The sequence below is a fragment of the Coregonus lavaretus genome, assembly GCF_964263955.1.
Source record: "Coregonus lavaretus genome assembly, chromosome: 13".
NCBI classification, from domain to species: domain Eukaryota; kingdom Metazoa; phylum Chordata; class Actinopteri; order Salmoniformes; family Salmonidae; genus Coregonus; species Coregonus lavaretus.
The window spans coordinates 52,725,522-52,746,871 of record NC_140000.1 but is presented as its reverse complement, the minus strand read 5'-3'; the positions used below and the strand labels follow the sequence as shown (position 1 = coordinate 52,746,871).

General features: G+C 43.2%; 1 protein-coding gene across 1 annotated transcript in view; it reads right to left on the bottom strand.

The window, feature by feature from the left end:
* Nucleotides 1–1,695: 1,695 nt before the first annotated feature.
* cmah (cytidine monophospho-N-acetylneuraminic acid hydroxylase) overlaps nt 1,696–21,350 on the bottom strand; it is a gene marked incomplete at its 5' end in the record, with an annotated part of 38,249 nt that continues 18,594 nt past the window's right edge. Inside the window, 7 exons of the mRNA XM_084174599.1 lie at nt 1,696–2,155; nt 2,325–2,440; nt 7,413–7,529; nt 8,584–8,758; nt 19,977–20,117; nt 20,430–20,565; nt 21,104–21,241. Coding sequence (XP_084030725.1) covers nt 2,014–2,155; nt 2,325–2,440; nt 7,413–7,529; nt 8,584–8,758; nt 19,977–20,117; nt 20,430–20,565; nt 21,104–21,241 — 965 coding nt within the window. The 3' untranslated portion in view covers nt 1,696–2,013. The remainder of the gene's footprint in view (nt 2,156–2,324; nt 2,441–7,412; nt 7,530–8,583; nt 8,759–19,976; nt 20,118–20,429; nt 20,566–21,103; nt 21,242–21,350) is intronic.

The window sequence follows — 21,350 nt, the reverse complement described above, 5'->3', positions numbered from 1 at the left end:
ACCAAACAATATTTTGAAAGAGGAAGTAAAGTACTTTAAGCATATGTTTTCATTTCAGTCTCCTCCATCTCCGCTAACCGAAGCTAATTGTATGGATTTTTTCTATTAATAATGGAAAATTAACAGCTGTACAGAAAGACTCATGTGAAGGCTAACTTACAGGGGAAGAACTTCTTGATGCAATTAAAGCCTTTAAGTCCAGGGCTGGATGGCACACCAGTGGAGGTATACCAAACTGTCACGTCTCCTCCCGTTGCTCCCCTCCGGCGCTCTGATTCGCCGGTCTACTGAGCCACCGGTCTGAGCGCACCACCTCGGCAACACCGGAATGGAAATCCAACGCACCCTAATCACCTCCAGCGCACCTGCACCTCATCATCTCTTCACCACCCCTATTCTTCAAAGTAGCCACCCTTTGCCTTGATGACATCTTTGCACACTCTTGGCATTCTCTCAACCAGCTTCACGAGGCAGTCATCTGGAATGCATTTCAATTAACAGGTGTGCCTTGTTAAAAGTTAATTTGTGGAATTTCTTTCCTTCTTAATGCGTTTGAGCCAATCAGTTGTGTTGTGACAAGGTAGGGGTGGTATACAGAAGATAGCCCTATTTGGTAAAATACCAAGTCCATATTATGGCAAGAACAGCTCAAATAAGCAAAGAGAAACAACAATCCATCATTACTTTAAGACATGAAGGTCAGTCAATACGGAACATTATAAAAACTTTGAAAGTTTCTTCAAGAGCAGTCGCAAAAACCATCAAGCGCTATGATGAAACTGGCTCTCATGAGGACCGCCACAGGGAAGGAAGACCCAGAGTTACCTCTGCTGCAGAGGATAAGTTCATTATAGTTACCAGCCTCAGAAATCGGTAATTAACTGCACCTCAGATTGCAGCACAAATAAATGCTTTACAGAGTTCAAGTAACAGACACATCTCAACATCAACTGTTCAGAGGAGACTGCGTGAATCAGGCCTTCATGGTCGGATTGCTGCAAATAAACCACTACTAAAGGACACCAATAATAAGAAGAAACTTGCTTGGGCCAAGAAACACGAGCAATGGATGTTAGACCAGTGGAAATCTGTCCTTTGGTCTGATGAGTCCAAATTTGAGATTTTTGTCTCAAATCACACAGGTACATTAAAAGCACACAGGTACATTCAAATCATTAGAATCACACGTAACAGTTCATAACATTTTAAGTTGACAAATTCTTGTTAAACCACAGTGTACAGCAGCCTAATACAGTAGACTAACTTCTCTGACCAGCATCCCATTCATTTACATTTTAGCAGACGCTCTTATCCAGAGCGACTTACAGTTTGTGAGTGCATACATTTTCATACTGGCCCCCCGTGGGAATCAAACCCACAACCCTGGCGTTGCAAACGCCATGCTCTACCAACTGAGCTACACGGGACCATTCACAGCCCAACCAGCCAAAATCTAAAAGTGGCTTTATCTTAACCCTAACCCTAACATTAACCAAATCCTTAACCCTAACCTGTTTTTATTTATTAATACAAAACTAAAAAACTAAATGATGTTCAATTAATAGGCGTTGGATGAATAACAAATGCATTGTCAGCACACATCCAAAATCACATAATCAATAATAATTTAATAAGGTTTATTCATAGTACATTTACATTTCACATATTAGTCATTTAGCAGACGCTCTTATCCAGAGAGACATACAGTAGTGAGTGCATACATTTTGGTACTTTTTCATACTAGTCATGCAGACCTACCAAGTAACAGTAGATGCTATGCTAATTGCTTTCACCATTACATTTTTAAAAAAGAATTAGAAAATGAACCCTAAATGAACCAATTATTTTAACCAATTCAGAAATTAAATATCATCAGCCACGTCCCTTTTTCCCTGTTTCAGTAGAACAGGGAGGTTGGTGGTGCCTACAGTGACAGGGAGAGCAGCCCTTCTTATTCATTAATGGATACAGGCACAAAGCTTGGTTCTCATGAGACAGTATAGCCTGCTTTTTCTAAGACAATGTACAAGCAGAGCCACTTTCTGTTTGGATTCCCTGGGGTTCAGCAGACCTCTGGTATGATGGCACCTGCTGCAGGAACAAGTCCCAATCCGGCCCAGCGACTGGCAACTCTGTCTGGAAGTGGTTCCAGAACCTGGACAAATAACCAAGACAGGTATAAAACCCAACAGTTGAGAATCGTTGCTCATCACAATAGAGTTCATAACGGTACACGAGGGCTTACTGGTGGTGGTAGACGCCTGGGTCTGGTAAGGGAGGAAGGAAGGAAGGAAAGGAGGCAAGGTGAGGAGACGAGGGCTTACCGGTGGTGGTAGACGTCTGGCTCTCTGCTCAGACGGTTCTGAAAGCCGATGTACAGGTCGTCCCAAAGAAGGCCATTCTTCACCACGTGCCTGATGACTCCGATCCTGTTCTTGATCTTTACAGAAGAGAAAGTAATACACTGTCTATCTCTCAGTCCAATCAAGTTACATGAAATGGAAAACAAACTAGTTATCCACTTGGAGATAAATGGGGGTTCCTTTAAAGGCATGTTGGCATTTAAGAAGGCCCGGACTGCTACATTTGCGGTCCCGGGACACCTACCTCCAGGCCCCGCCTCCCGTTTTAGGAAAATATATTTTGGGGAAAATAGCTAACTTCTTACATTTCAACACATTTTGCAATGGGGCAGAGAGAAAAATGTGCAGTTTTATAATGCTATTCTACACATTTTGACATGAGGCCGAGATAAACATTTGCAGTTTAATAGCTCATCTCATGCTATTCTAGTCGAGCAGTGAACTTCAAGCTCAGATTCCACAACAAAGACCAGGGGAAGGGCACGTATTGCTAGATGGGTAAAATAAATAAAAAGCTGACATTGAATATCCCTTTGAGCATGGTGCAGTTATTAATTACACTTTGGATGGTGTATCAATACACCCAGTCATTACAAAGATATAGGCACCCTTCCTAAATCAGTTGCCGGAGTGGAAGGAAACCACTCAGGGATTTCACCATGAGGCCAATGGTGATTTTAAAACAGTTACAGAGTTGAATGGCTGTTATCGGAGAAAACTGAGGACGGAACAACAACATTGTAGTTACTCCACAATACTAACCTAAATGACAGAGTGAAAATAAGGAAGCCTGTAGAGAATACAAAATTCAACAAGGTACTAAAGTAATACTGCAAGAAATGTGGCAAAGAAATTAAATTTTTGTCCTGAGTACAAAGCGTAATGTTTGGGGAAAACACAACACATCACTGAGTACCACTCTTCATATTTTCAAGCATGGTGGTGGCTATATCATGTTATGGGTATGCTTGTCATTGTCAAGGACTGGGAGGATAAAAAATAAATGGATTATAGCTAAGCAATGGCAAAATCCTAGAGGAAAACCTGATTCAGTCTGCTTTCCAACAGACACTGGGAGACAAATTCACCTTTCAGCAGGACAATAACCGAAAACAAGAGGCCAAATATACACTGGAGTTGCTTACCAAGACGACATTGAATGTTCCTGATTGGCCTGGTTACCCTTTTAACTTAAATCAGCTTGAAAATCTATGGCATGACATGGAAATTGGCTGTCAACAACCAATTTGACAGAGCTTAACGAATTAAAAAATAATAATGGGCAAATATTGTGCAATCCAGGTTTGCAAAGCTCTTAGAGACTTACCCATATACAGAGCCGTGAAAAAGTATTTGCCCCCTTTCTGATGTTCTCTATTTTTGCATATTTTTTAATACTGAATGTTATCAGATCTTCAACCAAAAGCTAATATTAGATAAAGGGAACCTGAGTGTCACGCTCGTCGTACGGAGTAGACCAATGCGCAGCGTTAGTTGCAAACATATTTATTTATTTAATGAATGCAAGAACAAAACAACAAAACGAAAACGTGACGTCCTCGGTATAACACAACCGACACGGCAACAAACCAAAACGGAACAAGATCCCACAAACACAATGGGAAAACCGACAGTTTAAATATGGCTCCCAATCAGAGACAACCCGCAACAGCTGACACTCGTTGCCTCTGATTGGGAGCCACTCTGGCCAACATAGAAATACAACACTAGAACTACCACACAGAAAATAAACACATAGAAACTACACACCCTGGCTCAACATATAGAGTCCCCAGAACCAGGGTGTGACAGTACCCACCCCCAAAGGCGCGGACTGCGACCGCGCCTCAACAAAACCCAAACAGGGGAGGGCTGGGTGGGCATTCCTCCTCGGAGGCGGTTCCGGCCCCGGGCTAGACCACCACCCTTCAATAATCCCCCCGTAGCGCCCCTGGTCCGGTCTGGCCCCGCTGGCTGGAGCTGGACTGGACATCGAAGGAGCGGATTGCTTAAGCTCCGTTGTGGAGCAGCTGACCGGTACCTGTTCAGGCACCGGTGACTCAGGCACGGGATGTGCCGGACTGACGACGCGCACCCCTGGCTTGGTGCGTGGAGCAGGAACAGACCGGACCGGGCTGACGATGCGCACCCCTGGCTTGGTGCGTGGAGCAGCAACGGGCCGGACCGGGCTGACGATACGCACCCCTGGCTTGGTGCGTGGAGCAGGAACGGACCGGACCGGGCTGACGATGCGCACCCCTGGCTTGGTGCGTGGAGCAGCAACGGGCCGGACCGGGCTGACGATACGCACCCCTGGCTTGGTGCGTGGAGCAGGAACGGGCCTTACCAGGCTGACGACTAGCACCCCTGGCTTGGTGCGAGTGGCAGGAACAGGCCGGGCCGGGCTGGCGACGCGCACCGTAGGCTTGGTGCGAGTGGCAGGAACAGGCCGGGCCGGGCTGGCGACGCGCACCGTAGGCTTGGTGCGAGTGGCAGGAACAGGCCGGGCCGGGCTGGCGACGCACACCGTAGGCTTGGTGCGAGTGGCAGGAACAGGCCGGGTCGGGCCGGCGACGCGCACCGTAGGCTTGGTGCGAGTGGCAGGAACAGGCCGGGCCGGGGCTGGCGACGCGCACCGTAGGCTTGGTGCGAGTGGCAGGAACAGGCCGGGCCAAGCTGGCGACGCGCACCGTAGGCTTGGTGCGGGGAGCAGGAACAGGCCGGACCGGGCTGGCGACGCGCACCATTTGCCTGGTGCGGGGAGCAGGAACAGGACGGGCCGGGCTGGCGACGCGCACCATCGGCCTGGTGCGGGGAGCAGGAACAGGCCGGACCGTACTGGGGACACACACCACTGGCCCTACGCAGGGATCTGGAACGGGCCGGACCGGACTGGTAACACACCCCAGTACCTCTCGCCGTGCCTCTACACCTTCCTTCCTCTCTTTGACCAGTGGCCCCCGTAACCTGGCGGCCTCCTCTGCCAACCCGCTGGGCCGCTCTGTCGCGGTCTCCTGCTGCCACGTCGTCCACGGCGTTAGCCCCCCCCTAAAAATTTTATGGGCTTCACTCCTACCCGTGGACCAGGTCTCCATACTTCTCGCCAGCCTTTCGCCCTTCTGCTTCCACGTCAAGCCCCTCTCTTCCTCACCCGGCTTGACCCAGTCGAGGAGGCGCTGGATATCCGCTAGGGATTTCCCTGGCGATGGCTCCTGGACCCGCTGCTTGGTCCAGTTCTGTTGGGATCTTCTGTCACGCTCGTCGTACGGAGTATACCAATGCGCAGCGTTAGTTGCAAACATATTTATTTATTTATTTAATGAATGCACGAACAAAACAACAAAACGAAAACGTGACGTCCTCGGTATAACACAACCGACACGGCAACAAACCAAAACGGAACAAGATCCCACAAACACAATGGGAAAACCGACAGTTTAAATATGGCTCCCAATCAGAGACAACCCGCAACAGCTGACACTCGTTGCCTCTGATTGGGAGCCACTCTGGCCAACATAGAAATACAACACTAGAACTACCACACAGAAAATAAACACATAGAAACTACACACCCTGGCTCAACATATAGAGTCCCCAGAACCAGGGTGTGACACTGAGTTTACAAATAACAAAAAAAATTGATACTTATTTTATTTATTTAATCAACAAAGTTATGCAACACCCAATTTCCCTGTGTGAAAAAGTAATTGCCCCCTTACACTCAATAACTGGTTGTGCCACCTTTAGCTGCAATGACTGCAACCAAATGCTTCCTGTAGTTGTTGATCAGTCTCTCACATCGCTGTGGAGGAATTTTGGCCCACTCTTGCATGCAGAACTGCTTTAACGCAGCGATATTTGTGGGTTTTCAAGCATGAACTGCTCGTGTCAAGTCCTGCCACAACATCTTTTTAGCCATTTTCATGTAGACTTGATTGTGTGTTTTGAATCATTGTCTTGCTGCATGACCCAGCTGTGCTTCAGCTTCAGCTCACAGACGGATGGCTTGACATTCTCATGTAGAATTCTCTGATACAGAGCAGAATTCATGGTTCCTTCTATTAAGGCAAGTCGGTCCTGAGGCAGCAAAGCATCCCCAAACCATCACACTACCACCACCATGAGGTTCTTACTGTGGAATGCAGTGTTTGGTTTTCGCCAGGCATAATGGGACCCATGTCGTCCAAAAGGTTGACTCAAGTTTGCCAAAAAGCACCTGGAAGAACCTGGATGATCATCAAGACTCCTGGAAGCATGTTCTATGGACAGTTGAGTCAAAAGTATAACTTTTTGGACAACATGGGTCCATTATGCCTGGCGAATACCAAACACTGCATTCCACAGCAAGAACCTCATGGTGGTGGTAGTGTGATGGTTTGGGGATGCTTTGCTGGTTATTGCTATATTATATTATTATATATTATATACTGTATATTAGCGTTTTATTTTCCATTAATAAAAAATAAAATAAATTGTGTCGATCGTTGATAAAAGTAATTTTAATCCCACGTTGTAACACAACATAATGAGGAAAAAATCAAGGGGTGTGAATACTTTCTGAAGGCACTGTACTTATCAAGCCCTGCATTTAAGGCATTAGTGAGAACTGAGCCAGCAACAATGATCTTCAACTGAAAACAGCTTTGCATCTGCCAACAATAACATCAAACCCCTGAAGTTTTGCATAGTAGCCTGCCATCTCTGTGTCTCATACAGCATTCACCTCTTATGAGAATGACATGAGTCCAGGAAATGTTATTCTTATTGACATTTTACTCATTTATCCGACTCTCTTATCCAGAGCGACGTACAGGAGCAATTAGGGTTAAGTGCCTTTCTCAAGGGAACATAGTCAGCGCGGGGATTCGAACCAGCGACCTTTCGGTTACTGGCCCAGCGCTCTTTACCCGCTAGGCTACCTGCCGCCCTTATTACAGAGTTGTAACATGCTATGTTTTTCCCCCACAATGTTTGTATTGATCCTTCTCATAAGTGGAGTGCAGTGTACTTAATAGTATATAGGTGAGCAGGTAATGAAGCCATGCTCACCTCCTCATAAGGGTGCTCTCTGGCGGGCCTCTGAGTAGGGAAGGAGAGATCCATGAAGTCCACCAGATAGTTGTAGCCATTGTCTATCGGATTGAAGTCCTCATCTGTCTCAATGACCTTAAATACATAATAAAAACAACAGTTAAGCTATGTTTTGTTGGAATTCAAACAATTTGCATTATTCACTAACCTGCAGTTATGATAAACACCAGATAACTAGAATATAAATAACCAGAATAACCAGAATCAATAACCAGAATCTAAAGAATGATCAGAATCTAAAGAATTACCAGAATCTAAAGAATGACCAGAATCTAAAGAATGATCAGAATCTAAAGAATAACCAGAATCTAAAGAATAACCAGAATCTAAAGAATAACCAGAATCTAAAAAGAAAGTAGCATAAGCATGAGAATAATTGTAAAATATCCTTCTAATTTCAACTCTCGAACCCACCAGATTTGGGTTAAAAATGTATTTAAATTTTTCAAATTGATTGAGCTTGCCTGGCGCAATGGAACCAGAGGTCATAGTCCAAGCTGACAAAATAAGATGCTCCAAGGGGCAGTTTCCTGGACACAGATGAAACCTAGTCCTGGAACAAAAATGATTTCAGATAGAGATTCTCCATTTAGCTTTTTATTTATTTATCCAGGAATAAGCTTAATCTGTGTCCGTGAGAGCGTCCCTAAGTGTTTTAAACATTCCAAAGATCTACAGAGAGAGAGGAAGTGAGTGGAATGGGTCGCGTTCAGTCGGTACAAAACCAAGAAACGTTATAAAATGGAGATAGTCTATTAATAGATTGTCCAATAATAATGATAATTTTCGTTACATGTTTTTACTGCCTACCGAATGCGAGTCAGGAGTAACCAGGAGTGTATTCATAAGTCGCAGGCAGACTGGTACAAAAAGTTTGGTCTAAACCGTTTACTCCAAACGGAAAACATTTTGCAACGAAAATGAGAGTTTCTATTGGATAAATTCAGGCTTCCGTTTGGTTCCTAGAGTAAACTGTAATCGGTTTCTGTTGCAATAAAAACAAGTTTTTCAACAGACCAACCATTTTGCAACGGTCAGCGACTAATGAATCCACCCCAGGAGTCAGCTTGTAGATGTGCAGTAGAGCACTAAGAGCTGTGAGGACTTTTATATGGACTACAATATTTACCCGAACAACCAGATTGTAGTTTTTAAACCCTGCCCAGGTGTAATAAAATTGGATCCAGCTTTTATGTCTAAATATCTCAGCGGTGATGGACCTGTTCAGTTCATCCACGTACAAATCAAAGTCCCAACTGTCCTTATAGAGTTTTGTCCCGGTCGGAGGGTCGGTGATGGCTTCCCTGTGGTTATAGTCAAGTCATACATGATTTAAAGTGCATTTTACCTAGGTTACAACATTAATAATTAATGAAATAATGTAGGGAAAAAAAGGGAACGTAGAAAGAGAACATAATGGAAGACAATGTAGGGAAGTGAGGTAATAATGGTTGACAATGTAGGGAAGTGAGGTAATAATGGTAGACAATGTAGAGAAGTGGGGTAATAATGGTAGACAATGTAGGGAAGTGAGGTAATAATGGTAGACAATGTAGGGAAGTGAGGTAATAATGGTAGACAATATAGGGAAGTGGGGTAATAATGGTAGACAATGTAGAGAAGTGGGGTAATAATGGTAGACAATGTAGGGAAGTGAGGTGACAATGTAGGGAAGTGAGGTGACAATGGTAGACAATGTAGGGAAGTGGGGTGATAATGGTAGACAATGTAGGGAAGTGGGGTAATGATGGTAGACAATGTAGGGAAGTGAGGTGACAATGTAGGGAAGTGGGGTAATAATGGTAGACAATGTAGGGAAGTGGGGTAATAATGGTAGACAATGTAGGGAAGTGAGGTGACAATGTAGGGAAGTGAGGTGACAATGGTAGACAATGTAGGGAAGTGAGGTAATAATGGTAGACAATGTAGGGAAGTGGGGTAATAATGGTAGACAATGTAGGGAAGTGGGGTAATAATGGTAGACAATGTAGGGAAGTGAGGTAATAATGGTAGACAATGTAGGGAAGTGAGGTAATAATGGTAGACAATGTAGGGAAGTGAGCTATTAATGGTAGACAATGTAGGGAAGTGAGGTAATAATGGTAGACAATGTAGGGAAGTGAGGTAATAATGGTAGACAATGTAGGGAAGTGGGGTAATAATGGTAGACAATGTAGGGAAGTGGAGTAATAATGGTAGACAATGTAGGGAAGTGAGGTAATAATGGTAGACAATGTAGGGAAGTGGGGTAATAATTTTACATTTTACATTTTAGTCATTTAGCAGACGCTCTTATCCAGAGCGACTTACAGGAGCAATTAGGGTTAAGTGCCTTGCTCAAGGGCACATTTACGTCATTTAGCAGACGCTCTTATCCAGAGCGACTACAAATTGGTGCATTCACCCTATAGCCAGTGGGATAACCACTTTACAATTATACTTTTTTTTTTTGTGGGGGGGGGGGGGTAGAAGGATTACTTTATCCTATCCCAGGTGTTCCTTAAAGAGGTGGGGTTTCAAATGTCTCCGGAAGGTGGTGAGTGACTCCGCTGTCCTGGCGTCGTGAGGGAGCTTGTTCCACCATTGGGGTGCCAGAGCAGCGAACAGCTTTGACTGGGCTGAGCGGGAACTATGCTTCCGCAGAGGAAGGGGAGCCAGCAGGCCAGAGGTGGATGAACGCAATGCCCTCGCCTGGGTGTAGGGACTGATCAGAGCCTGAAGGTACGGAGGTGCCGTTCCCCTCACTGCTCCATAGGCAAGCACCATGGTCTTGTAACGGATGCGAGCTTCAACTGGAAGCCAGTGGAGTGTGCGGAGGAGGGGGGTGACGTGAGAGAACTTGGGAAGGTTGAACACCAGACGGGCTGCGGCATTCTGGATGAGTTATAGGGGTTTAATGGCACAGGCAGGGAGCCCAGCCAACAGCGAGTTGCAGTAATCCAGACGGGAGATGACAAGTGCCTGGATTAGGACCTGTGCCGCTTAATGTGTAAGGCAGGGTTGTACTCTCCGAATGTTGTAGAGCATGAACCTGCAGGATCGGGTCACCGCCTTGATGTTGGCGGAGAACAAGACAATGTAGGGAAGTGAGCTATTAATGGTAGACAATGTAGGGAAGTGGGGTAATAATGGTAGACAATGTAGGGACGTGGGGTAATAATGGTAGACAATGTAGGGAAGTGAGCTATTAATGGTAGAAAATGTAGGGAAGTGGGGTAATAATGGAAGACAATGTAGGGAAGTGAGGTAATAATGGTAGACAATGTAGGGAAGTGGGGTAATAATGGTAGAACATGTAGGGAAGTGGGGTAATAATGGAAGACAATGTAGGGAAGTGAGGTAATAATGGTAGACAATGTAGGGAAGTGGGGTAATAATGGTAGACAATGTAGGGAAGTGGGGTAATAATGGAAGACAATGTAGGGAAGTGAGGTAATAATGGTAGAACATGTAGGGAAGTGGGGTAATAATGGTAGACAATGTAGGGAAGTGGGGTAATAATGGTAGACAATGTGGGGAAGTGAGGTGACAATGTAGGGAAGTGAGGTGACAATGGTAGACAATGTAGGGAAGTGAGGTAATAATGGTAGACAATGTAGGGAAGTGAGGTAATAATGGTAGACAATGTAGGGAAGTGGGGTAATAATGGTAGACAATGTAGGGAAGTGAGGTAATAATGGTAGACAATGTAGGGAAGTGGGGTAATAATGGTAGACAATGTAGGGAAGTGAGGTGACAATGTAGGGAAGTGAGGTGACAATGGTAGACAATGTAGGGAAGTGGGGTAATAATGGTAGACAATGTAGGGAAGTGAAGTAATAATGGTAGACAATGTAGGGAAGTGAGGTAATAATGGAGGACAATGTATGGAAGTGGGGTAATAATGGTAGACAATGTAGGGAAGTGGAGTAATAATGGTAGACAATGTAGGGAAGTGAGGTAATAATGGTAGACAATGTAAGGAAGTGGGGTAATAATGGTAGACAATGTAGGGAAGTGGGGTAATAATGGTAGACAGTGTAGGGAAGTGAGGTAATAATGGTAGAAAATGTAGGGAATTGAGGTAATAATGTTAGACAATGTAGGGAAGTGGGGTAATAATGGTAGACAATGTAAGGACGTGGGGTAATAATGGTAGACAATGTAGGGAAGTGAGGTAATAATGGTAGACAATGTAGGGAAGTGGGGTAATAATGGTAGACAATGTAGGGAAGTGAGCTATTAATGGTAGACAATGTAGGGAAGTGGGGTAATAATGGTAGACAATGTAGGGACGTGGGGTAATAATGGTAGACAATGTAGGGAAGTGAGCTATTAATGGTAGAAAATGTAGGGAAGTGGGGTAATAATGGAAGACAATGTAGGGAAGTGAGGTAATAATGGTAGACAATGTAGGGAAGTGGGGTAATAATGGTAGAACATGTAGGGAAGTGGGGTAATAATGGAAGACAATGTAGGGAAGTGAGGTAATAATGGTAGACAATGTAGGGAAGTGGGGTAATAATGGTAGACAATGTAGGGAAGTGGGGTAATAATGGAAGACAATGTAGGGAAGTGAGGTAATAATGGTAGAACATGTAGGGAAGTGGGGTAATAATGGTAGACAATGTAGGGAAGTGGGGTAATAATGGTAGACAATGTGGGGAAGTGAGGTGACAATGTAGGGAAGTGAGGTGACAATGGTAGACAATGTAGGGAAGTGAGGTAATAATGGTAGACAATGTAGGGAAGTGAGGTAATAATGGTAGACAATGTAGGGAAGTGGGGTAATAATGGTAGACAATGTAGGGAAGTGAGGTAATAATGGTAGACAATGTAGGGAAGTGGGGTAATAATGGTAGACAATGTAGGGAAGTGAGGTGACAATGTAGGGAAGTGAGGTGACAATGTAGGGAAGTGAGGTGACAATGGTAGACAATGTAGGGAAGTGGGGTAATAATGGTAGACAATGTAGGGAAGTGAAGTAATAATGGTAGACAATGTAGGGAAGTGAGGTAATAATGGAGGACAATGTATGGAAGTGGGGTAATAATGGTAGACAATGTAGGGAAGTGGAGTAATAATGGTAGACAATGTAGGGAAGTGAGGTAATAATGGTAGACAATGTAAGGAAGTGGGGTAATAATGGTAGACAATGTAGGGAAGTGGGGTAATAATGGTAGACAGTGTAGGGAAGTGAGGTAATAATGGTAGACAATGTAGGGAAGTGGGGTAATAATGGTAGACAATGTAGTGAAGTGAGGTAATAATGGTAGACAATGTAGGGAAGTGAGGTAATAATGGTAGACAATGTAGGGAAGTGGGGTAATAATGGTAGACAATGTAGGGAAGTGGGGTAAAAATTGTAGACAATGTAGGGAAGTGAGGTAATAATGGTAGACAATGTAGGGAAGTGGGGTAATAATGGTAGACAATGTAGGGAAGTGAGCTATTAATGGTAGACAATGTAGGGAAGTGGGGTAATAATGGTAGACAATGTAGGGACGTGGGGTAATAATGGTAGACAATGTAGGGAAGTGAGCTATTAATGGTAGAAAATGTAGGGAAGTGGGGTAATAATGGTAGAACATGTAGGGAAGTGGGGTAATAATGGTAGACAATGTAGGGAAGTGGGGTAATAATGGTAGACAATGTAGGGAAGTGGGGTAATAATGGTAGGCAATGTAGGGAAGTGAGGTAATAATGGTAGACAATGTAGGGAAGTGAGGTAATAATGGTAGACAATGTAGGGAAGTGGGGTAATAATGGGAGACAATGTAAGGAAGTGAGGTAATAATGGTAGACAATGTAGGGAAGTGGGGTAATAATGGTAGACAATGTAGGGAAGTGAGGTAATAATGGTAGACAATGTAGGGAAGTGAGGTAATAATGGTAGACAATGTAGGGAAGTGAGGTGACAATGTAGGGAAGTTAATTAATAATGGAAGACAATGTAGGGAAGTGGGGTAATAATGGAAGACAATGTAGGGAAGTGAGGTAATAATGGAAGACAATGTAGGGAAGTGAGGTAATAATGGTAGAACATGTAGGGAAGTGGGGTAATAATGGTAGACAATGTAGGGAAGTGGGGTAATAATGGTAGACAATGTGGGGAAGTGAGGTGACAATGTAGGGAAGTGAGGTGACAATGGTAGACAATGTAGGGAAGTGAGGTAATAATGGTAGACAATGTAGGGAAGTGAGGTAATAATGGTAGACAATGTAGGGAAGTGGGGTAATAATGGTAGACAATGTAGGGAAGTGAGGTAATAATGGTAGACAATGTAGGGAAGTGGGGTAATAATGGTAGACAATGTAAGGAAGTGAGGTGACAATGTAGGGAAGTGAGGTGACAATGTAGGGAAGTGAGGTGACAATGGTAGACAATGTAGGGAAGTGGGGTAATAATGGTAGACAATGTAGGGAAGTGAAGTAATAATGGTAGACAATGTAGGGAAGTGAGGTAATAATGGAGGACAATGTATGGAAGTGGGGTAATAATGGTAGACAATGTAGGGAAGTGGAGTAATAATGGTAGACAATGTAGGGAAGTGAGGTAATAATGGTAGACAATGTAAGGAAGTGGGGTAATAATGGTAGACAATGTAGGGAAGTGGGGTAATAATGGTAGACAGTGTAGGGAAGTGAGGTAATAATGGTAGAAAATGTAGGGAATTGAGGTAATAATGTTAGACAATGTAGGGAAGTGGGGTAATAATGGTAGACAATGTAAGGACGTGGGGTAATAATGGTAGACAATGTAGGGAAGTGAGGTAATAATGGTAGACAATGTAGGGAAGTGGGGTAATAATGGTAGACAATGTAGGGAAGTGAGCTATTAATGGTAGACAATGTAGGGAAGTGGGGTAATAATGGTAGACAATGTAGGGAAGTGAGGTAATAATGGTAGACAATGTAGGGAAGTGGGGTAATAATGGTAGACAATGTAGGGAAGTGGGGTAATAATGGAAGACAATGTAGGGAAGTGAGGTAATAATGGTAGAACATGTAGGGAAGTGGGGTAATAATGGTAGACAATGTAGGGAAGTGGGGTAATAATGGTAGACAATGTGGGGAAGTGAGGTGACAATGTAGGGAAGTGAGGTGACAATGGTAGACAATGTAGGGAAGTGAGGTAATAATGGTAGACAATGTAGGGAAGTGAGGTAATAATGGTAGACAATGTAGGGAAGTGGGGTAATAATGGTAGACAATGTAGGGAAGTGAGGTAATAATGGTAGACAATGTAGGGAAGTGGGGTAATAATGGTAGACAATGTAGGGAAGTGAGGTGACAATGTAGGGAAGTGAGGTGACAATGTAGGGAAGTGAGGTGACAATGGTAGACAATGTAGGGAAGTGGGGTAATAATGGTAGACAATGTAGGGAAGTGAAGTAATAATGGTAGACAATGTAGGGAAGTGAGGTAATAATGGAGGACAATGTATGGAAGTGGGGTAATAATGGTAGACAATGTAGGGAAGTGGAGTAATAATGGTAGACAATGTAGGGAAGTGAGGTAATAATGGTAGACAATGTAAGGAAGTGGGGTAATAATGGTAGACAATGTAGGGAAGTGGGGTAATAATGGTAGACAGTGTAGGGAAGTGAGGTAATAATGGTAGACAATGTAGGGAAGTGGGGTAATAATGGTAGACAATGTAGTGAAGTGAGGTAATAATGGTAGACAATGTAGGGAAGTGAGGTAATAATGGTAGACAATGTAGGGAAGTGGGGTAATAATGGTAGACAATGTAGGGAAGTGGGGTAAAAATTGTAGACAATGTAGGGAAGTGAGGTAATAATGGTAGACAATGTAGGGAAGTGGGGTAATAATGGTAGACAATGTAGGGAAGTGAGCTATTAATGGTAGACAATGTAGGGAAGTGGGGTAATAATGGTAGACAATGTAGGGACGTGGGGTAATAATGGTAGACAATGTAGGGAAGTGAGCTATTAATGGTAGAAAATGTAGGGAAGTGGGGTAATAATGGTAGAACATGTAGGGAAGTGGGGTAATAATGGTAGACAATGTAGGGAAGTGGGGTAATAATGGTAGACAATGTAGGGAAGTGGGGTAATAATGGTAGGCAATGTAGGGAAGTGAGGTAATAATGGTAGACAATGTAGGGAAGTGAGGTAATATTGGTAGACAATGTAGGGAAGTGGGGTAATAATGGGAGACAATGTAGGGAAGTGAGGTAATAATGGTAGACAATGTAGGGAAGTGGGGTAATAATGGTAGACAATGTAGGGAAGTGAGGTAATAATGGTAGACAATGTAGGGAAGTGAGGTAATAATGGTAGACAATGTAGGGAAGTGAGGTGACAATGTAGGGAAGTTAATTAATAATGGAAGACAATGTAGGGAAGTGGGGTAATAATGGAAGACAATGTAGGGAAGTGAGGTAATAATGGTAGACAATGTAGGGAATTGAGGTAATAATGGTAGACAATGTAGGGAAGTGGGGTAATAATGGTAGACAATGTAGAGAAGTGAGCTATTAATGGTAGACAATGTAGGGAAGTGGGGTAATAATGGTAGACAATGTAGGGAAGTGAGGTAATAATGGTAGACAATGTAGGGAAGTGGGGTAATAATGGTAGACAATGTAAGGAAGTGGGGTAATAATGGTAGACAATGTAGGGAAGTGGGGTAATAAAGGTAGACAATGTAGGGAAGTGAGGTAATAATGTTAGACAATGTAGGGAAGTGGGGTAATAATGGTAGACAATGTAAGGAAGTGGGGTAATAATGGTAGACAATGTAGGGAAGTGGGGTAATAATGGTAGACAATGTAGGGAAGTGGGGTAATAAAGGTAGACAATGTAGGGAAGTGAGGTAATAATGGTAGACAATGTAGGGAAGTGGGGTAATAATGGAAGACAATGTAGGGAAGTGAGGTAATAATGGTAGACAATGTAGGGAATTGAGGTAATAATGTTAGACAATGTAGGGAAGTGGGGTAATAATGGTAGACAATGTAAGGACGTGGGGTAATAATGGTAGACAATGTAGGGAAGTGGGGTTATAATGGTAGACAATGTAGGGAAGTGGTGTAATAAAGGTAGACAATGTAGGGAAGTGAGGTAATAATGGTAGACAATGTAGGGAAGTGAGGTAATAATGGTAGAAAATGTAGGGAAGTGGGGTAATAATGGTAGACAATGTAGGGAAGTGAGGTAATAATGGTAGACAATGTAGGGAAGTGGGGTAATAATGGTAGACAATGTAAGGAAGTGGGGTAATAATGGTAGACATTGTAGGGAAGTGAATTAATAATGGAAGACAATGTAGGGAAGTGGGGTAATAATGGAAGACAATGTAGGGAAGTGAGGTAATAATGGTAGACAATGTAGGGAATTGAGGTAATAATGGTAGACAATGTAGGGAAGTGGGATAATAATGGTAGACAATGTAGAGTAGTGAGCTATTAATGGTAGACAATGTAGGGAAGTGGGGTAATAATGGTAGACAATGTAGGGAAGTGAGGTAATAATGGTAGACAATGTAGGGAAGTGGGGTAATAATGGTAGACAATGTAAGGAAGTGGGGTAATAATGGTAGACAATGTAGGGAAGTGGGGTAATAAAGGTAGACAATGTAGGGAAGTGAGGTAATAATGTTAGACAATGTAGGGAAGTGGGGTAATAATGGTAGACAATGTAAGGAAGTGGGGTAATAATGGTAGACAATGTAGGGAAGTGGGGTAATAATGGTAGACAATGTAGGGAAGTGGGGTAATAAAGGTAGACAATGTAGGGAAGTGAGGTAATAATGGTAGACAATGTAGGGAAGTGGGGTAATAATGGTAGACAATGTAGGGAAGTGAGGTAATAATGTTAGACAATGTAGGGAAGTGGGGTAATAATGGTAGACAATGTAAGGAAGTGGGGTAATAAGGGTAGACAATGTAGGGAAGTGGGGTAATAAAGGTAGACAATGTAGGGAAGTGAGGTAATAATGGTAGACAATGTAGGGAAGTGGGGTAATAAAGGTAGACAATGTAGGGAAGTGAGGTAATAATGGTAGACAACGTAGAGAAGTGAGGTAATAATGGTAGACAATGTAGGGAAGTAGGGTAATAATGGTAGACAATGTAGGGAAGCGGGGTAATAATGGCATTGACAACAGTAGGGAAGTGAGGTAATAATGGCATTGACAACAGTAGGGAAGTGAGGTAATAATGGCATTGACAACAGTAGGGAAGTGAGGTAATAATGGCATTGACAACAGTAGGGAAGTGGTGTAATAATGGCATTGACAACAGTAGGGAAGTGATGTAATAATGGCATTGACAACAGTAGGGAAGTGGGGTAATAATGGCATTGACAACAGTAGGGAAGTGAGGTAATAACAGCATTAACAACAGTAGGGAAGTGGGGTAATAATGACATTGACAACAGTAAGGAAGTCGGGTAATAATGGCATTGACAACAGTAGGGAAGTGGGGTAATAACGGCATTGACAACAGTAGGGAAGTGGGGTAATAATTGCATTGACAACAGTAGGGAAGTGGGGTAATAATGGCATTGACAACAGTAGGGAAGTGATGTAATAATGGCATTGACAACAGTAGGGAAGTGGGGTAATAATGGCATTGACAACAGTAGGGAAGTGAGGTAATAATGACATTGACAACAGTAAGGAAGTCGGGTAATAATGGCATTGACAACAGTAGGGAAGTGGGGTAATAACGGCATTGACAACAGTAGGGAAGTGAGGTAATAATGACATTAACAACAGTAAGGAAGTCGGGTAATAATGGCATTGACAACAGTAGGGAAGTGGGGTAATAACGGCATTGACAACAGTAGGGAAGTGGGGTAATAATGGCATTGACAACAGTAGGGAAGTGGGGTAATAATGGTAGACAATATAAGGAAGTGGGGTAATAATGGTAGACAATGTAGGGAAGTGGGGTAATAATGGTAGACAATGTAGGGAAGTGGGGTAATAAAGGTAGACAATGTAGGGAAGTGAGGTAATAATGTTAGACAATGTAGGGAAGTGGGGTAATAATGCTAGACAATGTAAGGAAGTGGGGTAATAATGGTAGACAATGTAGGGAAGTGGGGTAATAATGGTAGACAATGTAGGGAAGTGGGGTAATAAAGGTAGACAATGTAGGGAAGTGAGGTAATAATGGTAGACAATGTAGGGAAGTGGGGTAATAATGGTAGACAATGTAGGGAAGTGAGGTAATAATGTTAGACAATGTAGGGAAGTGAGGTAATAATGGTAGACAATGTAAGGAAGTGGGGTAATAAGGGTAGACAATGTTGGGAAGTGGGGTAATAAAGGTAGACAATGTAGGGAAGTGAGGTAATAATGGTAGACAATGTAGGGAAGTGGGGTAATAAAGGTAGACAATGTAGGGAAGTGAGGTAATAATGGTAGACAACGTAGAGAAGTGAGGTAATAATGGTAGACAATGTAGGGAAGTAGGGTAATAATGGTAGACAATGTAGGGAAGCGGGGTAATAATGGCATTGACAACAGTAGGGAAGTGAGGTAATAATGGCATTGACAACAGTAGGGAAGTGAGGTAATAATGGCATTGACAACAGTAGGGAAGTGAGGTAATAATGGCATTGACAACAGTAGGGAAGTGGTGTAATAATGGCATTGACAACAGTAGGGAAGTGATGTAATAATGGCATTGACAACAGTAGGGAAGTGGGGTAATAATGGCATTGACAACAGTAGGGAAGTGAGGTAATAACAGCATTAACAACAGTAGGGAAGTGGGGTAATAATGACATTGACAACAGTAAGGAAGTCGGGTAATAATGGCATTGACAACAGTAGGGAAGTGGGGTAATAACGGCATTGACAACAGTAGGGAAGTGGGGTAATAATTGCATTGACAACAGTAGGGAAGTGGGGTAATAATGGCATTGACAACAGTAGGGAAGTGATGTAATAATGGCATTGACAACAGTAGGGAAGTGGGGTAATAATGGCATTGACAACAGTAGGGAAGTGAGGTAATAATGACATTGACAACAGTAAGGAAGTCGGGTAATAATGGCATTGACAACAGTAGGGAAGTGGGGTAATAACGGCATTGACAACAGTAGGGAAGTGAGGTAATAATGACATTAACAACAGTAAGGAAGTCGGGTAATAATGGCATTGACAACAGTAGGGAAGTGGGGTAATAACGGCATTGACAACAGTAGGGAAGTGGGGTAATAATGGCATTGACAACAGTAGGGAAGTGGGGTAATAATGGTAGACAATATAAGGAAGTGGGGTAATAATGGTAGACAATGTAGGGAAGTGGGGTAATAATGGTAGACAATGTAGGGAAGTGAGGTAATAATGGTAGACAATGTAGGGAAGTGGGGTAATAATGGCATTGACAACAGTAAGGAAGTGGGGTAATAATGGCATTAACAACAGTAGGGAAGTGGGGTAATAATGGCATTGACAACAGTAGGGAAGTGGGGTAATAACAGCATTAACAACAGTAGGGAAGTGGACTGATATGACGGACATGGACACACACACAATTTGCTTATTGATGAGCATTCCTACCGGCTGGGGCTCATCAGAGCCAGGGCCAGATCGAGCACAGCACCTGGCTTGGGTGTCCATGTTGTTATGCCTGGAGCGCTCTTCTTGATCAGGGCATTGAGCTCCTCCGCGTTGTTTTTCGTGTTTGTGTCCTTAATGTACCTGTCAGTTAATGTATGTCAGTTGTCAATGTCAAGTTGTGATGCGTCTTATGTTGAGTGACTGCAATTGAAGTGATAAGAGGGGTCAAAACCTAACCTGAACCTTTTGTACACAAAATAGTAAAGGTTTTGTAATACAGATAGGATAGGCAGATTTTATTACTGTGTTGTTAAGTTTGTTCTCTTTTGAGGATATATTACAGTAATGTGAGAATAAAAACATGGAAATAACGGCACAGAGAGAAATAGAAAATGAAACTTATTGTGCTCATTATTCAAATACGGCAATGTTCTCCCATCTCAATGGGGATACCTGTCCGAGGGATGTGCTTCGACAAAGTAACCCGCAAACGGGCAGTAGATCTTGGGCTGCAAGGACTTTATCAGCTGGGCCTTGTAGTTCATGAGCTTCTTCCTTTCATTCTTGATGAAATCGGCTTTCCAGCTCTCTGCAGGGAGAACGCGACACTAGTCAATGAGTGAATCTCAGTTGTATTTCATTGATTCCTCGCTTCCTCTCCCGTTTTCTCCTCCTCAAAATTCATTGGAGGAGAACATCTGAGGGAAGGAACCTCAGATCCTTGGGCGGCAGGTAGCTTAGTGGTTAAGAGCGTAGTGCCAGTAACCGAAAGGTCGCTGGTTCTAATCCCCGAGCCGACTAGGTGAAAAAATCTGTCGATGTGCCCTTGAGCAAGGCACTTAACCCTAATTGCTCCTGTAAGTCGCTCTGGATAAGAGCGTCTGCTAAATGACCTATTTATTTTATTTTATTTAAGAGCGTCTGCTAAATGACAAAAAACAAACAAACAAAAAAAAAAATTCTGCTCCAATGTGCTTTGAGGAGGAGATAAGGAGATGAGGAGAGAGGAAATACAATTGAGATTCACTCCATGTGCTGGCAATAAGAAGGAAAACCCAATGGAGCAATTCATTTCTCTGTTATTTTACTGGCTGTACACTTGGACGCTGTATACCTGCCCAACTCACCTGTGTATTTTCCTCCACTGAAGGTCATGGGGAAGCCAGACGCCCCCCCAGCAAAGTCACTCATCATCAGGTCCACATTGTGGGGTAGCCGGCCGTAGTTTGGCCTGGTGCAGTCCACCGTATTGAGGATCATATGACCTGGGTGGGAGAACCAGGATCAGATGCACCGGTCAAATGGCGTCAATGAGATAAGGTTGAGATAAGATTCTAACTTGCAATTTATTTTGCTTTTTATTACTGAATTGAC